The sequence below is a fragment of the Macrotis lagotis genome, chromosome 1, assembly GCF_037893015.1.
Source record: "Macrotis lagotis isolate mMagLag1 chromosome 1, bilby.v1.9.chrom.fasta, whole genome shotgun sequence".
Classification (NCBI taxonomy): domain Eukaryota; kingdom Metazoa; phylum Chordata; class Mammalia; order Peramelemorphia; family Peramelidae; genus Macrotis; species Macrotis lagotis.
This window is the reverse complement of record NC_133658.1, coordinates 43,077,640-43,094,239: the sequence shown is the minus strand read 5'-3', so window position 1 is coordinate 43,094,239 and position 16,600 is coordinate 43,077,640. Positions and strand designations below refer to the sequence as shown.

The 16,600-nt window shown below is 40.7% G+C and overlaps 1 protein-coding gene across 1 annotated transcript in view; it reads left to right on the top strand.

Moving 5' to 3' along the window:
- SF3B3 (splicing factor 3b subunit 3) overlaps nt 1-11,868 on the top strand; it is a 36,841-nt gene extending 24,973 nt beyond the window's left edge. The window contains exons 21-26 of the mRNA XM_074199348.1: nt 605-730; nt 1,224-1,436; nt 2,105-2,203; nt 3,755-3,898; nt 4,509-4,613; nt 5,284-11,868. Coding sequence (XP_074055449.1) covers nt 605-730; nt 1,224-1,436; nt 2,105-2,203; nt 3,755-3,898; nt 4,509-4,613; nt 5,284-5,424 — 828 coding nt within the window. The 3' untranslated portion in view covers nt 5,425-11,868. The remainder of the gene's footprint in view (nt 1-604; nt 731-1,223; nt 1,437-2,104; nt 2,204-3,754; nt 3,899-4,508; nt 4,614-5,283) is intronic.
- The last annotated feature ends 4,732 nt before the right edge of the window (nt 11,869-16,600 follow it).

Below are 16,600 nucleotides of genomic sequence, written 5' to 3'. Positions count from 1 at the left end.
GAATGTAGTGCCTTTAGCTCTTTCCTTAGGTAAAATTGCTTATCTTGTGTTTTATACTTAATGTTTAATATTTATTTATGGGTGAGGCAGTGGGGTTGAGTGACTTGCCCAAGGTCACACAGCTGGGGAGTATCAAGTGTCTGGGGCCAGATTTGAACTCAGGATCTCATACTCCAGGTTTGGTGCTCTATCTACTATGTGACCTAGCTGTTTATCTTATATTTAATATTTACCTTTTTTATAATAATATGCAGTGAATTTTATTCTGAAACAGAAAAAGCCAAACCCAGATGGAGCAGTAAAAATCATAGGTCCCCTCTTGGTTGTCTGGCATCCAGCTGGTTTTTATCATCAGTGCCCTCTACCCCAGCACTTGCTGTTATTTGCCAGCAGCAACTGAATTCAGCTTAGCTGACATTTCCTCTCTAGAGGAAATCAAGGTCTGAAATTTCAGATTCTGTTCCTAGTCAGGTCTCCAAGCTGGAAGACATCTGAGATGTGTAGGACATTATTCTCAGAGTTGGAGTCATGACTGGAACAAGTGAGGAAAAGTTTTCCTGAAGGTTTTGATGCTTGAGATGATATTTCTTCCCTCTCTTTTTAGACTCCAGTGGAAGAAGTCCCTGCAGCGATTGCCCCATTCCAGGGCAGGGTATTGATTGGCGTGGGAAAGCTGCTGCGGGTCTATGACCTAGGGAAAAAGAAGTTACTCCGAAAATGTGAGAATAAGGTAAGGTGGCAGAGGCGGAGAGGGTAGAAAAGTGAGGCAATGGGTGAGTAATGTTAGGGAAAGACAAGTTTGGGATTTGGTAATATTAGGCAAAAGGTCGTAGTTGGAAGTTAGGAAGGTGAATTGGCTTATCAAGAGGAAAATACTTAGAAATTGGCTCATGATCTTAATAGTAGGGTTTAAGTTGTTGAAATGGAATTTTCAGCTGCAAAAGACTGACCAGTCTACCACAAACATCTATGAGGTGCTCCTGATGTGATGTGTCAGGCACTGAGGAGACAGAGAAGTGTTAGAGAAACAACTATCTTTAGATAGAGCATTATAATGGTGGCACTACTACTACTACAGCTGCAGAAAGAATTCCTTAGTTCTAGTCACTGGACTTAAAATACTACCTGTGTCGTTATTGGTGCTGTCCCTGGCTGTTGGCTTTGGTCAAAGAAAGGTAGGCTCTGCCTAAGCAATTAGGACTCACATGTATCCACTTTCACAGCACATTGCAAACTACATCTCTGGGATCCAGACAATCGGACACCGGGTCATTGTGTCTGATGTCCAGGAGAGTTTCATCTGGGTCAGATACAAGCGCAATGAAAACCAGCTAATCATCTTTGCTGATGACACCTATCCCCGTTGGGTCACCACGGCCAGCCTCTTGGACTATGACACTGTGGCTGGGGCTGACAAATTTGGCAACATCTGTGTGGTGAGTCCTCTTGGGGAAGGACGATGTCGAGGCAGAAAAGAAGTGTCAGCATGGTGGGGGACTAAACAGTTGAATATAAATCTTCTATTTAAAACAGACTTGTAATTAGATTTTAAAATAAATCATAGTTCAGGGGCAGCTAGGTGGTGAAGTAGATCAAACCACTGGCCTTGGAGTCAGTAGTACCTGAGTTCAAATCCAGCCTCAGACACATAATAATTACCTAGCTGTGTGGTCTTGGGCAAGCCACTTAGACCATTGCCTTGCAAAAACTTTAAAAAAAAATGATGTAGTTCAGAAACTTTTTTTTTTTAGCAACTTCTATTGCACATCAATGTCATTTGTGTTCTCAACAATTCATTCCTGACTTATCTGTGGCTAGTATTTTCAGGTTTTTAGAATTTTTGCTTTTTCTATAGCCTGATTTCTCTTAAGCCTTTTTCCTTTAATTTGGGCATGTGCTCAAATTCCTGGTGATTTTGGAGCCTATCTATTCTCCTGTTAAGAATGTTGTACCGCTACCATCTCTTATCATTCCCCTTCCTGAGACCTTCTGCCCAGATCCCTGCTCACAGTAGCTCCCAGTTGGTTCACTGCCAAGGATATTACCATGGTTTGCAAGGTAGTAGTAAAGAGACCCTTTTTTTTGGTCTCCTGTTTCCTGGTAGGTGAGGCTCCCACCCAATACCAATGATGAAGTGGATGAAGACCCAACAGGAAACAAGGCTTTGTGGGACCGGGGACTTCTCAATGGTGCCTCACAAAAGGTAAAGTTTGTGGACTTCTGACAAGTTCAGGGCCCAGTCTGTCCTCCTTTCTCCTATTAAAAAAACCTTTACAGTTTTGTTCTGTTAATCAGTGAAATAATCTCAGTAAGTCATAGTTCCCAGGGAAAGGGGGCTTTTAAGATTAGTCTTGATTTCCTTCTCTTGCATAATACTATAATAGCCCCTTTTTTATCCAGAATTGTGGCTTTGTTGGTATAGGGAATTCCCTGGAATGATTCTTCTCTGATTCAGTCAACAGCTGTTTTGCAACTTAAGAGTTTTGGCTCTGAGAGGGAAGTAATTGTTTAAGGCCACATAGCCAGCATGTTTCTGAAGTATATTTCAAATCAAGGTCTGAGTCAACCTTGAGTCTAGCTCTGCAACCTTTCCCTCCTGGGTCCTCTTACTTGCTTGCCTGAAAGTCTGCCCCTCCTACTCTGTTTGGCTGTCTTCCCTGCTCACTTTATTTTCTTCTTTAACATGGACAAACTTACTTGCCATTAGTGTCTATACAGTTTGGTTTCTGTGGCTTTCATTCCACCTAGTCCAAGTTTTTGCTATAACACTTTGGCATTACATTAAAATGCCGTAATTTATTTAACCGTTCTCAACTTGTTGGACAGATGGCTCATAGGCTATTTTTTGACAGTTCTATAACAGTTCAAATCAGTGAGCCTTTATAAAGTATTTACTATAACCAGGCATTGTTCTAAGAGCTGCTCTGTAGCAGTGCTCAGTCTGAGGGGAGAGACAACCTGCAAACCACTATGGACAGACAGAATCTACAGAAAGGGGACTTGATGCAGAAGCAGAAAAGGCTTCTGGTAGAAGGTGGGATTTTTAGGAAGCCAGGAGATGGCTTAGAATTCCAGGCCTCGGGATAGCTAGGGAAAACGCCTGGACAAGCAGGAGGAACCCATGTTCTGACAGCCTGATAAAGAGTCATTAGAGTGAATTGTATGGGGGGGGGGGCAGGTGTGAATTTCATGGTCAGATCTGCACTTGAGGAAGATAAATTTGAGGATGAATTCAAGTCTGGAAAAACCACAGACAGAGCAGTCAGCCATGTGAGAAGCCAAGCCACATCAAGGGAGAGGAGGGAAGACAAAGATGGCAAGAGGGATTCATTTAAACACGTGTTCATAATGTATACATATGCACACCTTAGAATAGAGTAACATTAAATATCTTCTTTTTTACATATGTCTTTTTTTAAAATGATTGAGGTATAGGACTTGGAATGGAATTGTTGGATCAGTTTCATAACCCTTGTTGACTAAGGCCACATCACCATTCACAGCTAGTCTTAATAAAACTACATTAAGAAGCCTGTTTCCCCATAGTATAGGCTAGCTTTTGGGGAATTTGAGCATCTTTTCATGTAGTTAGTGATGGCTTCTTTTATTCCTGTAAATTAATTTTCTTGCTGTTTGACCAATACAATGTGTTTTATTTCTAATCTTGAAATTCTGCATCATTTCCTACAGATTTGGGATATCAGGATTTTTTCTAATAGAATTTACTTCATTTTTTTCTGCATTCTGTTTGCAGGCAGAAGTAATCATGAATTACCATGTAGGGGAGACAGTGCTTTCCTTACAGAAGACCACGCTGATCCCAGGAGGCTCAGAATCCCTTGTCTATACCACCTTATCAGGTGGAATTGGGATCCTTGTGCCTTTCACATCTCATGAGGTGAGAGTACATTGTTTTTTGATCTGTCTTTCTGTAAATAATTTCCTATCCTAAGTCTACAGTGAAGTCATTGCAGATGCAGGTGCAGAGGGTTCTTTCCCAGTTAGCTGTTGTTAGACCTCATGCCTCATTCCAAGAAGACAAAGGTGGCACCATAGGCTGTTCACTGGATGGTTAAGTAGAGTAGGTGAAATGCTCTGGTTGGTAGGCTCTCCTAAATTGGGTATTTGAAGGATTAGGAGTAAATCCTGATGTTGGGTGCAAGTTTCTTTTGAGTTGGAAACCTTTGAGTCTGGTGGGAAAAAAAAATCATTAAATCTGAACCTTGCTCCACATTAAGACATAGCATTAGTCAGCTGATTTGGGGGTTCACTAAGTATATGCATTTATCTTTAGGAATAGTTTGAGCCAAGACCTTAGTTTATGTGCTTGGAGCCTGAAGCTTTCCCAGTCAGTGCTCCTGCCCTGAGCTAATAGAAAGTGTTGGAATATTCCATTTGAAGCCAGAGCCACATGTATTCTGTAGTTTCAGAGAGGACAAAGAAAAAATCAGCAGTTCCTCCTCATTTAGGTAGTTTTTCAGCATTCGTTTTTTTCTAATCTTTCTCAGGATCATGATTTCTTTCAACATGTGGAGATGCACCTGCGCTCTGAGCATCCTCCTCTCTGTGGAAGGGACCATCTCAGCTTCCGTTCCTATTACTTCCCTGTGAAGGTAAGGTGGGCTACCACCCCTTCTAATTGGGCTTGACTTGTGCCCTCTTTTCTCTGTCATTAGAACAACTTGACTTCTTCCTAGCAAATATTCCTTTTGTTAGAAATCAAAATCATTGTGAATGATTGAATTGACCCAGGAAAGTATGCATGGGAGACTCCATCTATGTGTTTAAAAACCTTGATTCCTTTGGGGGGGAATTGATTACTGCGGTCCTGTCTTCAGGAGAACCATAACCAATAACTGCCTCGACATTTTTTCTTTGCCAAAACACAAGAGTTAGGAGATTCTTTTTCCTCTTTGTTTCTGTCCTGTATTCAGAGGCAATCATTTTAGACCCAAATACCTTTTCTAAGAAGTACTGTTCTCCACTGGACATTACAGGCCAATTGCAGCCCTGATCCTAGACATGAATTCTATAGTCACACTTCCAGGGCTGGCAGCAACCTCAAAAACTTATCTCATCTGATCCCCTCATTTTACAGGGAGGGGAAACTGAGGGAGGCCCAGAAAGATTAAATGTCAGAGTATCAGAGGTGGAATTTGAACCCAGGTCCTTTTAACTATCTTGGATTAAGGGCTACATGAGGGAGAAGGCCTTTCTTTTTCAGTTTTCATTTGTTTGTAGCAGTTCAGATTCAGCTTTAGGATGCTTCTCTTGTTTTCTTAGAATGTGATTGATGGTGACCTTTGTGAACAATTCAACTCAATGGAGCCCAACAAGCAAAAGAATGTATCAGAAGAATTGGACAGGACGCCACCTGAAGTCTCCAAGAAGTTAGAAGACATTCGTACTCGTTATGCCTTCTGAGCCCCCAGGCTTGTCAAAGACTGTATTCTAAAGAGATTTCAGAGGACATGCAGGTTGTTGTTTACCCTCTCCTCCCTCCTTTTTTTCTTTGTGATCACTTTGCTTTGATCCCATGGGACAGGAGGAAGGGGCAGTTGTTAAGATCTTGAAACATTTAAACTGAAAGATGATTTCATACATTCTTTTCAGTGATGCGTGGCCCTAGCCCAGTGTGGGATGTCCCTTCAGTCCGAGACATTCCCTGCCTGCTTGGATTGCCTTTCCCTCCCTCCCGTGCCCTTTCATTTTTGTACACACCCTTCATTTTTAACTGGTTTTCTTGTAAATATAGTTTTGTACAATGTTGACTTTAGAAGGGGGTGAATGGGGAATCTACTGGGGAGAGCTGAAGTGGGACTGGTAATACAGTACAAACACCTTGAATTGTACCACTCTGGATCATAAGGAATATAAGCCCATTCTTTTTAAAAATGTTCATTTGTAGTCTTCCTTGTGCTTTAAGGTTGGGATCCACAAGGAAGATTTATTTGACCCATTAACAAGATCTAAGTTGCAAGGACTGAAAATAACTTTTTTTTTTCTTTTTGGTGCCTCATTGTGCCTGAGCAGTAAATTTTATTCCCTTCCAAGTTTTTCCATTTTTTTCTGTCATTCATGTCTCAGATAGGTCACAAACCACTTTGTACCCCTTAAATTTAAAACAGTGAATAAGTATAAGTGGAGGTTATAGCATATACTTATTGAAAGATGGAGCAGGTAATACTTGATTTCTTGTGTGTGTGTGTGTGTGTGCGCGCGCGCGTGCGCACGTTGCTTTCAAGTTATCTAATAAGTTAGGTGGAATTTCTTGGCTTCTTAGCCTAATTTTCTTCTAACTTTTTTATTTGGTGGAACAGTCAATTTATTTCCTTGGGACCCATAGTGAGATAGTTTACATTAATTCTATCAGTGGATCTCCTTTTGAGAAAACCTTCCCCTCCCCACCAGTTCCAAGTCCTCCTCTTTAAGGAGATATCACACTCAGACACATGCTCCAAGATAGCTTCAAATCCCACTGCTCTCAAGGAAGCCAGTCATCAGCAGCTGGATCATTTCCATTAGATTCTATTCTGTCTTGGGGATGATGGAAATGGCTTCTAAGAAGTAGATAATGGAAGAACTCTGGGGATTGGTTGATGACCTTTTGGAGTCCTCCTCAAAAGCACCCCATCTTCCAGTGTTGCCTCAGCATTTATCATCTCACCACTTGAGATGTCACTTTTTCTGATTCAGTAAAATGAGGACAGGGCCTACACCGCCGTGGCTTTTAGCCATGGCCCCCAAGGTGCATGCCATTATGTGACTGATGGCACTGACCTTTGCTAACAGATTACCTTGATAATAGAATTAGTGCTTGTTACTTTACATCCAATAAGAACCAGTGCTTTTAACTGCCTTGTGTTTTAATGTCTTCCCATTTCCCATCCTCTTAGGTGGATGGTTTCTCATGATGACCAACCGTATTTATACCTAGTAAGGAAACAAATGTTTTCTTTCTCTAACCCCCTTATTAGCCCACCTCTGTTTAAGCAATTGGCTTGGATTCTTGAGCACTGTCTTCCATCTCTTCAACCTCTTTGCTAACTAAAGGTTTGACCTCAGTTCTCATTTCATTTTTCCCACTGTCAGAGGGGTCATTCCCCCTTGTTTGTTTATTAGTTATGGAGGAAGGGAGGGAGGGAACACATTTGCCTCTGCTTTGACCTAAAGAGCTTGAAATACCACCCCATCATTCCCTTCCTCTCCTTAGGGAGACCATTTCCTTACTTGAGAATTTGGTTTGTATGAGTTCTTTAAAGTTGATGACTTCAGCCTAAAGCATAAACAACTCTCCAGCAGCCTTTAGTGTTACCAACACTGGAAACAGGATCACAATCTGGGAAAATCAAAATAAGGGATAGGAGTTAAAGGGATCCTGTTTTATCAATGCCATTCCTTCCCTCAAAGGCATTTCTCGTTGGGAGAATGTGGTGTTTTTGCCAGATATTAAACTTACTAGACACCCATTCACAAGACTAGATTGTAGACCTGTCTTCAACCCATGCCAACAGCTGTTGGGAATTTTTCTATATGAACATTCCAGCCAACTGCATTTGGTTGAGCAAGGAAACCGTTGTCCTACAGCCAAAGCAGGAGCAGTGATTCAGCCCCCAAATCTTTCCATTACTCATGCATCCTGTCCTCTTAAAGGAACTTCCAGATTGCTCAGGGTTGTGTCTGTTCCATGTGGGGTATAAGTCAGCAACTTGATGGTGGTATTAGGAAGCTGAAGCTTCCCTCAGTTTGGGTATCTGAAAATATTCTAATTTGTTTGCCTTGTCGTTCATCTAACTGAAGTGCACCAGGAAATGATCAGAATCAGTCTATTTCTTCTCAGAACTTGGTTCTGAAGATACTGTTTCTTTTTGAAGTGTCTCCAAAAATAACATTACTCCACTAAGTTGAGATTCAAGTTGAAACTGTGGGCCACCACATTGTTTATCCTAGTTTGGATCGATCTTGGAGCAGCAGCCACCAGGGATGCAAAGCTCAGGTGCTTGGCTCCGGAGGGGGCAGGGTTAGGATCTGTGGGCAGAAGTTTCTGGAGAAGGTATAGATGAAATGTTGACTTGAAGAGGACATTCTTGGGATCTCAGGTTCATTTCAACTCACTCTGAAATTCTTGGATTCCAATGGAACTGTTCAAGGATGGAACTTTAGGGGATCCTGGTATGTGACAAAGCTGGGCTACATGCAAACCTGAACAACCCAAGGTCTCAAAGATGAGAAGGAAGATTGGGACCCCTATAGAGGGATATAACTCAGCCTGACTTGAGGTGGTGTTGCTCAGTAAGAGATTGCAAACCACCCCATTCCCCAAGCAAGGGCCTAGGGGTTTCTGCAAGGCCGAAGTTCACCCTATCTGTGAGCCTTGTTACCAAGAGCAGTGACGTGTACTTGTCTGGTTGAAAAAGTCTCCATTTATATCATGAGGTATGTGTATGTACTGAGTGAAATCTTCTGATCTTCATGGGGCTCGCTTTAAAGCATAGGCTCCACCTTGGAAACAAACCAGTCAGCCCAGCTTCAAGTTAGCAAAATGCCCAGGGCCTGCTAGAGAGGTGTGTTCTCAAACTATCATCAGATAATGCTTTTAATCAGAAAACTGGAGTGGAGCTGCCTAGACCAGAAAAATCATGGGATCAAATGAAAAAGGATGAGCAAGCAGAGAAAGCGGGGCCTGCAGAGCTGTAAGGTGTTCAGACTTGGGAAGGGGAGGCAGACTTGGAGAAGGGCATGGGTGGGAATGGATAAGCCTCAGTCACCCAGAAACCAGATGGTGTTTTCAGTGTGGAAAGTTGTGATTGGGGAACTGTGGGGGCTTGGGAGAGGGCTTTGTGACCTTTAAATGACCACAGAAAGGGACTTTCTCATGGTGCTCATGGGTATTGTTTTTAATGTACTGGAACCCTGCTGGATGGACCTCCTGCCTAGCCAGGTAAGCTTCCAGGACACAGTCTCAAGCTATTTCTGCTCAGGTGAGCAACCTGAAGTTGTTTGTTCAATGCCTTAGTTTCCCTTCACTATGCACTCACCCTCAACTGTTCTTAGTCCAAGAACCAGAGGACACATTTTCACTGTAAATTTGAGAAACAGTCATTTGCAGATCTGGTTTAAAAAGCGGGGGGGCTCTTTCCAATGACCAGAAAAAGAGTGAGAACATTTGATAGCATGTGGAGGTCTGCTTTTTCTGTTCAGTTACTTTGACTTAACTGTTAGTAATCTCATTCACACTATTGTCATTGTGTATATTCCCTTCATTTTTACTATTACAATCAGTTCATACAAATCTCTCCTTGGTTTTCCAAATAATTTCTCACCGCATAATACTCCATACATCCTGGTTTTTCCACTATTTGCCAACTGATGAAACCATCAATGACAAAAAACTACAATCCAGCTGCTGTGGATATTTTGGTATTTATTGTTTTCTTTCTTTAACTTCTGTTTTATCAGGTTATCTGTCATGAAAAATATTCTAAATCATTATGGATAGAGAAATGGAAATTCAAAAATTCTGAGGTAACATCTCACACCTTTCAAATTAGCTAATATATGATAGAAAAGGAAAATGATCAATATTGGAGTGTCTCAGTGGAGGTGGGAACTGATCCCACCATTCTGGAGAACAATTTGAAACTGCTGAATGTGCTATAAAACTATATACTCTTACTCAACAATACCATTCTAGTTCTATATTCCAAAGAGGGAAAAGGAAAAGAATCCTCACAAAAATATTTATAGCAACTTTTTTTAATCTTTATTTTTGAATTTTGTAATTTCCCCCTAATCTTGCTTCCCTCCCCCGCCTGCCCCACAGAAGGTAGTCTGTTAGTCTTAACATTGTTTCCATGTTGTACATTGATCAAAATTGAATGTGATGAGAGAGAAATCCTATCCTTAAGGAAAAAAAATAAAAGAATGCAAAATTACATAATAAGATAATATTTTTTTAAAATGAGAGGCAATAGTCTTTAGTCTTTGTTCAAACTCCACAATTCTTTCTCTGGATACAGATGGTATTCTCCATCGCAGATATCTCAAAATTGTCCCTGGTTGTTGCACTGATACAATGAGCAAGTCTATCAAGTTGGGTCATCACCCTTATGTTGTTAGGGTGGACAATACTCTTCTGGTTCTGCTCATCTCAGCCTCAGTTCATGTAGATCCTTCCAGGCTTCCCTGAATTCCCATTCCGACTGGTTCCTAGTAGAACAATAGTGTTCCATGACATACATGTACCACAGTTTGTTCAACCATTCCCCAGTTGATGGACATTCACCTAATTTCCAATTCTTTGTCACCACAAGAGGGCTGCTATGAATATTTTTGTATAAATGATGTTTTCCCTCTTTTTCATAATCTCTTCAGGGTATGCATCCAGTAGTGGATCAAAGGGTATGCACATTTTTGTTGCTCTTTGGGCATAATTCCAAATTATAGCAGCTCTTTATGATGGCAAAGGGAAGCCCATCAGTTGGGGGATGGGGGAACAAGAGGTATGTGAATGTAATGGAATATGGTGCTATATAAAAAGTGACTAGGGTGGTTTCAGAAGAACTTGGAAAACCTTATGTGAACCGATGAAGACATGAAGTGAGCAGGACCAGGAGTTTTGCATGCAGTAATAGCAATAATAAGATAAATTATGAATGACTTGGCTATTCTCAATACCATTATTCAAGACAATTCCAAAAGACTTAATGATTATCCTCCTCCAGAGAAATAACTAATGGAATCAATGCAGGTTGAAGCATTTTTTTTAACTCGGGTTTTTTGTTTTCTTTTGCAGCAGGTATAATAGGTAAATATTTTACATAATGACACATGAATAATCTATCGAAGTGCCTTCTAAAAGGGGTAGGGAGGGAGAAAATTTAGAACTGAAAATTTTAAGAATGTTTAAAAGTTTTTTACATTTAAGAAAAATAATTTTAAAATTAAAAAACAAGAAAATACCCTTTGGTCTCAGGTGAGAGCTTTCCTTAGTGTGATTACAAGACTACTAGATCCAAGTCCCAGCTACTATACTTCAAAACTCTGGCCTTGAGGAAATTAGTTCTCCACTCTGTGCCTCAGTTTGCTCCTCTGTCAGATGAGGGCATTGGACCAATCCCTTCAAGTTCCTTTTGGCTGGCATCCCCCAATGGTGATTTGCAGGATGCAGCAGCAGCATTTGGTGGCCTGCCTCTACCCAATGTGAATCATTAGATGGGTGGAGACAGACCAAGCTTCCCTAAGACCTTTTCCACTCCGTACACAGGTGAAAATTTAGTATGCTTCAGCCTCAGCCCACCGTCAGCACCCTCTGATTTAAGTGTTGCTTGAGAAATTTCTACAAGTTTCGACCTGTGCAAACTCTTTCACATTGAAATCCGCCTGGTACCCCCATCAACCTGCTCAAAGTTGGGCAAAACCTGGACAGGCAGCCAAGCTGGCCCCTGAGGGGTGGGAGAGTGGGGGAAGAGCTTTCCGAGAATCCAGCCATCCTCCCAGGCTCCTCCCTCCATCCTCCAACTGTCACTTTAGACAACGTTTATCCAGGGTTCCAAGTGTTTACACACAGTGACCTTTCTAGAAGGTTGTGCAAGTGTTGATAATTGCCCTTAATAGATCGTGGGTTCAATGCTGACAAATGGCTTTCCTTAAGTGGGAAAGCTGGAACTGGAACCCCAGTTTTCTGGCTCCAAATAAGTCTCAGTTGAGGTTGATTGAGGAGGGGGGGTGAGACTTGTTGAACTTCAAGGTTTTTTTCATGTCAAAGGCATCTGTTGGCTTGTAATTTTTGCTGGCAGTAACCAAACCAAAAAGGGAAAAAGACTATAAAAAGGTAGCATAAAGCGAGGTTGGTTTGTTTGAAACAAAAAACAGCAATACTCTCATTGCTAAGGAGTCCCTTGAGGTGTGTGCATCTATTACTCAGAGGCTGCCATGAAGACCATTGCCTTTAGAGTTTTTTTAGATGCCTTTAGTGTTTTTTTTCAAAATTACATGGAAAAAAATAACCATCTTTAGATATTCTCTCCTCCTCCTGAAATGTAAAGGGAAATACTGAGGGCTGAGTTTAATCTATTTTAGCTTAGCTCTTTCCCAGACAGAATCATTAAGTTTTCTAATTCTGATTTCCCTTGGGTGAAAGGCTAAGGAAGCCAGGGAGAGGTGGAAGAAAGTAGGAGGTTGATCAGCTGTCTGAATGATTGGCTACTGAATTGGGGAGGTTTCTTTGGAAGGTGTAGGTCTTGGAGTTTCATGAGAAGGGCTGCTAAGGGAGCTCAGCTTCTGAAGGACTCATGTAATCTTCCATCAGTCCCCTGGACCTCAGTTTCCTTTGAAAAATTGAGGTTAGAGGCAGCTAGGTGGTGCAGTGGATAAAGCACCAGCCCTGGAGTCAGGAGTACCTGGGTTCAAATCCGGCCTCAGACACTTAATAATTACCTAGCTGTGTGGCCTTGGGCAAGTCACTTAACCCCATTTGCCTTGCCAAAAAAAAAAGCCTAGGAAAAAAAAAGAAATTGAGGTTAGATGATTTCTTAAAAGTTCCCTTCTGTTACTCTGATACTAGGTGGGAAGGACATTAGTCATTGCTGATAGCAGCTCCTGGCAGACCCTAGAGCCAGATTGGGGAGAATAATATAGGACATCCCTGTAATGGAATCTGGTGGATTCTGTGACAGTCCCTCTGATCCTATGTACAGTATAATGGGAGACAATACTTTCAAGATTCCACTTCTAAAATCCAGGAATCCTATGCTTATGATGATCCTACAAACTTGATATAATAGTGTCATGATTTTCATTCCATCAAGCTCTGTCCCTCCATTTCTCTCCCTCTCCACCTCCCACCCCCACTCAATTCTATGCTTTCTTTATGTTGCTTATAGCTGTTTTAGGAGACAGTTTTCTTCCTCATCTCCCCCTCCTACCACTGAAGAAAAGCTGGGATGGGAACCAGTTCCATCTGGCTGGCTGTAAATAAAACCAGGGGAGACCCCTCAGCAAGCCCTGTGGAGGCGAAATCATAAAGGACCTTGGATGTCATCAAGTCCAAAGCCCTTATTTTAACAGCTGCAGAGGCCCAGAGAAATGCTGCATTTTACTTAGGTCACACAGCTAATTAGCAGGGAGAAGCAGGAATAAACCCATGTCTGAATTTTCACCAATGGTGCCAACAACCTGGCAATATCTTTTTTTTTTTCATTTTTTCAAATACTTATTTTCCAGCTATGTGTAAAAACAATTTTTATCCTTAGTTTTTTAAACTTTTGTATTTTCTCCCTTTGTCCTTCCCCCCCCCCCATTGAAAAGGCAAACGATGTGTTAATCATATACTCTGGAGCTGAAAGGAAATTCAGAGGTCGTCTCAAGGATGATTAAATGACTTGCCCAAAGTTACACAGGCAGAAAGCCTAGGTCTTCTGATTCCAGAATCAATTGGATCCTTATTGCCCTTTGATGACCCTCCCAGACTCCTTCACTCTGGGACCCCAAAGTCCAAACAAAATTTTTACAAAATATTGTTCTGCACATGCAATTTTTTTTTTTTTTTTTTTTTTTTGCAGTTTTGTGACTTACTGGGATCAAAGAGCTAGTAAGTGTCCAAGGCCAGATTTGAACTGAGGTCCTTCTGACCCCAAGGCTTCCCCTTATGCTTGGAAATTTTTAACTGCTGCCCAAGCAGTCTCTGGGCTAAGGCAAGATGACTAGGACCAAGACAAGGTGAACTAAGTTTATTCTGGCAACAAAGAAAGAAGGTTCTTTCTAAAATGTTTGCTTAGGAATCCAGACTGTAAACTTAATTGACTTTATATATGAGTATTTCATGTTTCTGTTTCATTTCCTCAACCTAGATCATGAGGTCCTTTGGGGTAGAGACTATGTCTTATCCTTTTTAAACCTGTTCACATTGCAACATGGATAATGTAGGAATAAGTTTTGCATGATTTCACCTGTATAATTATAACTCCTTTCTTGTCCTCATTATGGTTTTGGGAGGGGTAGGAGGGAGAAGGAATTTGGAACTCAGTTTTTTAAAATGAATGTTAAAAATAATTAGATTAGTTTTAAAAAACAAAACAACAAGGAAAAATGTCATCAAAAATGTGGGAATTAACTCACCTAAAAATAATTTAGGGTTTTTGTGTGGACTAATTGCTAAAATAAAGGAAAGTCAATAATTGGAACAAAAAAATAAAGACTCTGTTCTCACACACACAAGTGCCTAAGGCAGATCTCCCCAACCTTAAAATCATCCAAATCCCTTTCCCCTGTATCCTCTTAAGCTATCATCTTAACTTCACTTTCATTTTCTTTTATTAAATGCTAATTTTTAAAATCTTATTTATTATTTTATTTTTTCCAATTACACCTAAAAACAATTTTATTCTTTTTTTTCAGATTTTGAGTTCCAAAATTTCTCTCCTCTCTTCACCCCCATTGAGAAGGCAAGCAATTTGATATAGGTTTTACACATATAGTCGTACAAAACACATTTCCATATAAGTCATTCTGTGAAAAAAATCAGTCAAAAGAAGCACCAAAATAAAAAAGTTAAAATATTCCTTTGATTGGCATTCAGACTCCAATTCTTTCTCTGGAGATGGAGAGCACCTTTCATCATAAGTCATACAGAATTGTCTTGGATTATTGTATTGCTGAGAATAACTAAATTATTCATGGTAGATCATCAAACAATATTGCTGTTACTGCATACAATGTTCTGGTTCTGTTCATTTCACTTTGAATCAATTCATATAAATATTTCCATGGGCATCCCCTCAGTTTCCAATTCATTGACACCAGAAAGAAAGCTGCTAAAATATTTTTGTACACATAGGTACTTTTCATTTTTGTTTTTTTATCTTAGATTGCAGACCCAGTAAGAGGTATCGCTAGATCAGAAGGCAGGCATGGTTTTAGAGTCCTCTGGGCATGGTTCTAAATAGCTCTCCAAAATGGTTGATCAAATCAAATACAATTTCCCCAAGAGTACACCGGGTGTTTTGATTTTTCCACATCTCCTCCAATATTGTCATTTTCCTTTTCTGTCGTATTAGCCAATCTGACAGGTGTGAAATAGTGGCTCGGTAACAGGCATTGCCAAAGCTAGCTCATTTTTGGGCGACTCCAAAGAAAGTGGAAGAAAAGAGGTATTAGACTGACTACCAAACTGAAGGTCTACAGGGCCATTGTGCTGACCTCATGGCTATATGCCTGTGAAACCTCAACAGTCTACCAGTGCCATGTCAGGAAACTGAATTGAATTGTCTTAGGAAGATTCTGAAGATCACCTGGCAGGAGAAGGTAACAGACACTGAGGTCCTTTCTGGAACTAAACCTCCAAGCTTTCAAACTTTACCACAGAGAATGCAACTCCAATGGACTGGCCATGTTGTTCGAAAGCCAAATATACTTTTACTTAAAAGACTATTTTATAGAGAACTCACATGACAGGTGTTCACAGGATGATCAGAAGAAGCAATACAAAGACTCCTTCAAGGTCTCTCTGAAGAACTTTGGAATTGATTGTGTGACAGGAGACACTGGCCCAGGATTGCCCAGAGAAGGTGTTGTGCTTTATGACCAAGGCACAATGGAAGTAGCTCAAAAGAAATGTGAGATGCACAAATTTAGACAATCCACCCCAAATGTTCACTTGGATTATTTGTGCCCAATCTGGTGGAACCTTCTGAGGTTATTTTGGTCTGATCAGCCTTGGTTGGGCATACTGCAACTTGACTCTAACCTAGTGGTATCATTTTGATATCTACAAGAACTAAGGGCAACAACGAACCAATCAGTCTTTTGCTGACTCCCCCAAACTCTTCTTCCTTCCACTTCCATATTTTCCATTATTTTTCTTTTTTTGGAAGCATTTGGAGTTAAGTGATTTGTCCAAGGTCACACAGTTCATAAGTGTTTGAGGCCAGATTTGAACTCAATTCCTCCTGACTCTTCAACTTAACTCAGTTTGCCTCAGTTTCCTCATTTGTAAAATGGACAAGGAAAAGGAAATGACGAACCAATTCAGTATTTTTTTCAAGAAAATTCCAGGGGCAGCTAGGTGGTACAGTGAATAGCCCTGGAGTCAGGAGGATCTGAGTTCAAATTCAGATTCAGACACAATAATTACCTAGCTGTATGACCTTGGGCAAATCACTTAACCCTATTGCCTTGAAAAAAAATTCCAAATAGGGTCATGAGTTGGACATAACTGGAAAACAACTCAACAGTAGTGAAACAAGTAACCATACCAAGCTGGATAAATGTAAAAGGAGTATAAACTGAGACCAATATCAGTCATGAAAGCAGATGCAAAAATATTAGCAAAAAGACTGCAGCAATGTATTAAAGTGTTCATTTTGATCTAGATCTACTTGGACTTATACCTGGATTGCAAGAATGACTCAACATGCGGTGGCTAGGTGGCGCAGTGGATAAAGCACCGGCCCTGGAGTCAGCAGTACCTGGGTTCAAATCTGGTCCCAGACACTTAATAATTACCTAGCTGTGTGGCCTTGGGCAAGCCACTTAACCCCGTTTGCCTTGCAAAAACCTAAAAAAAAAAAAAAAAAAAAAAAAAAAAGAATGACTCAACATT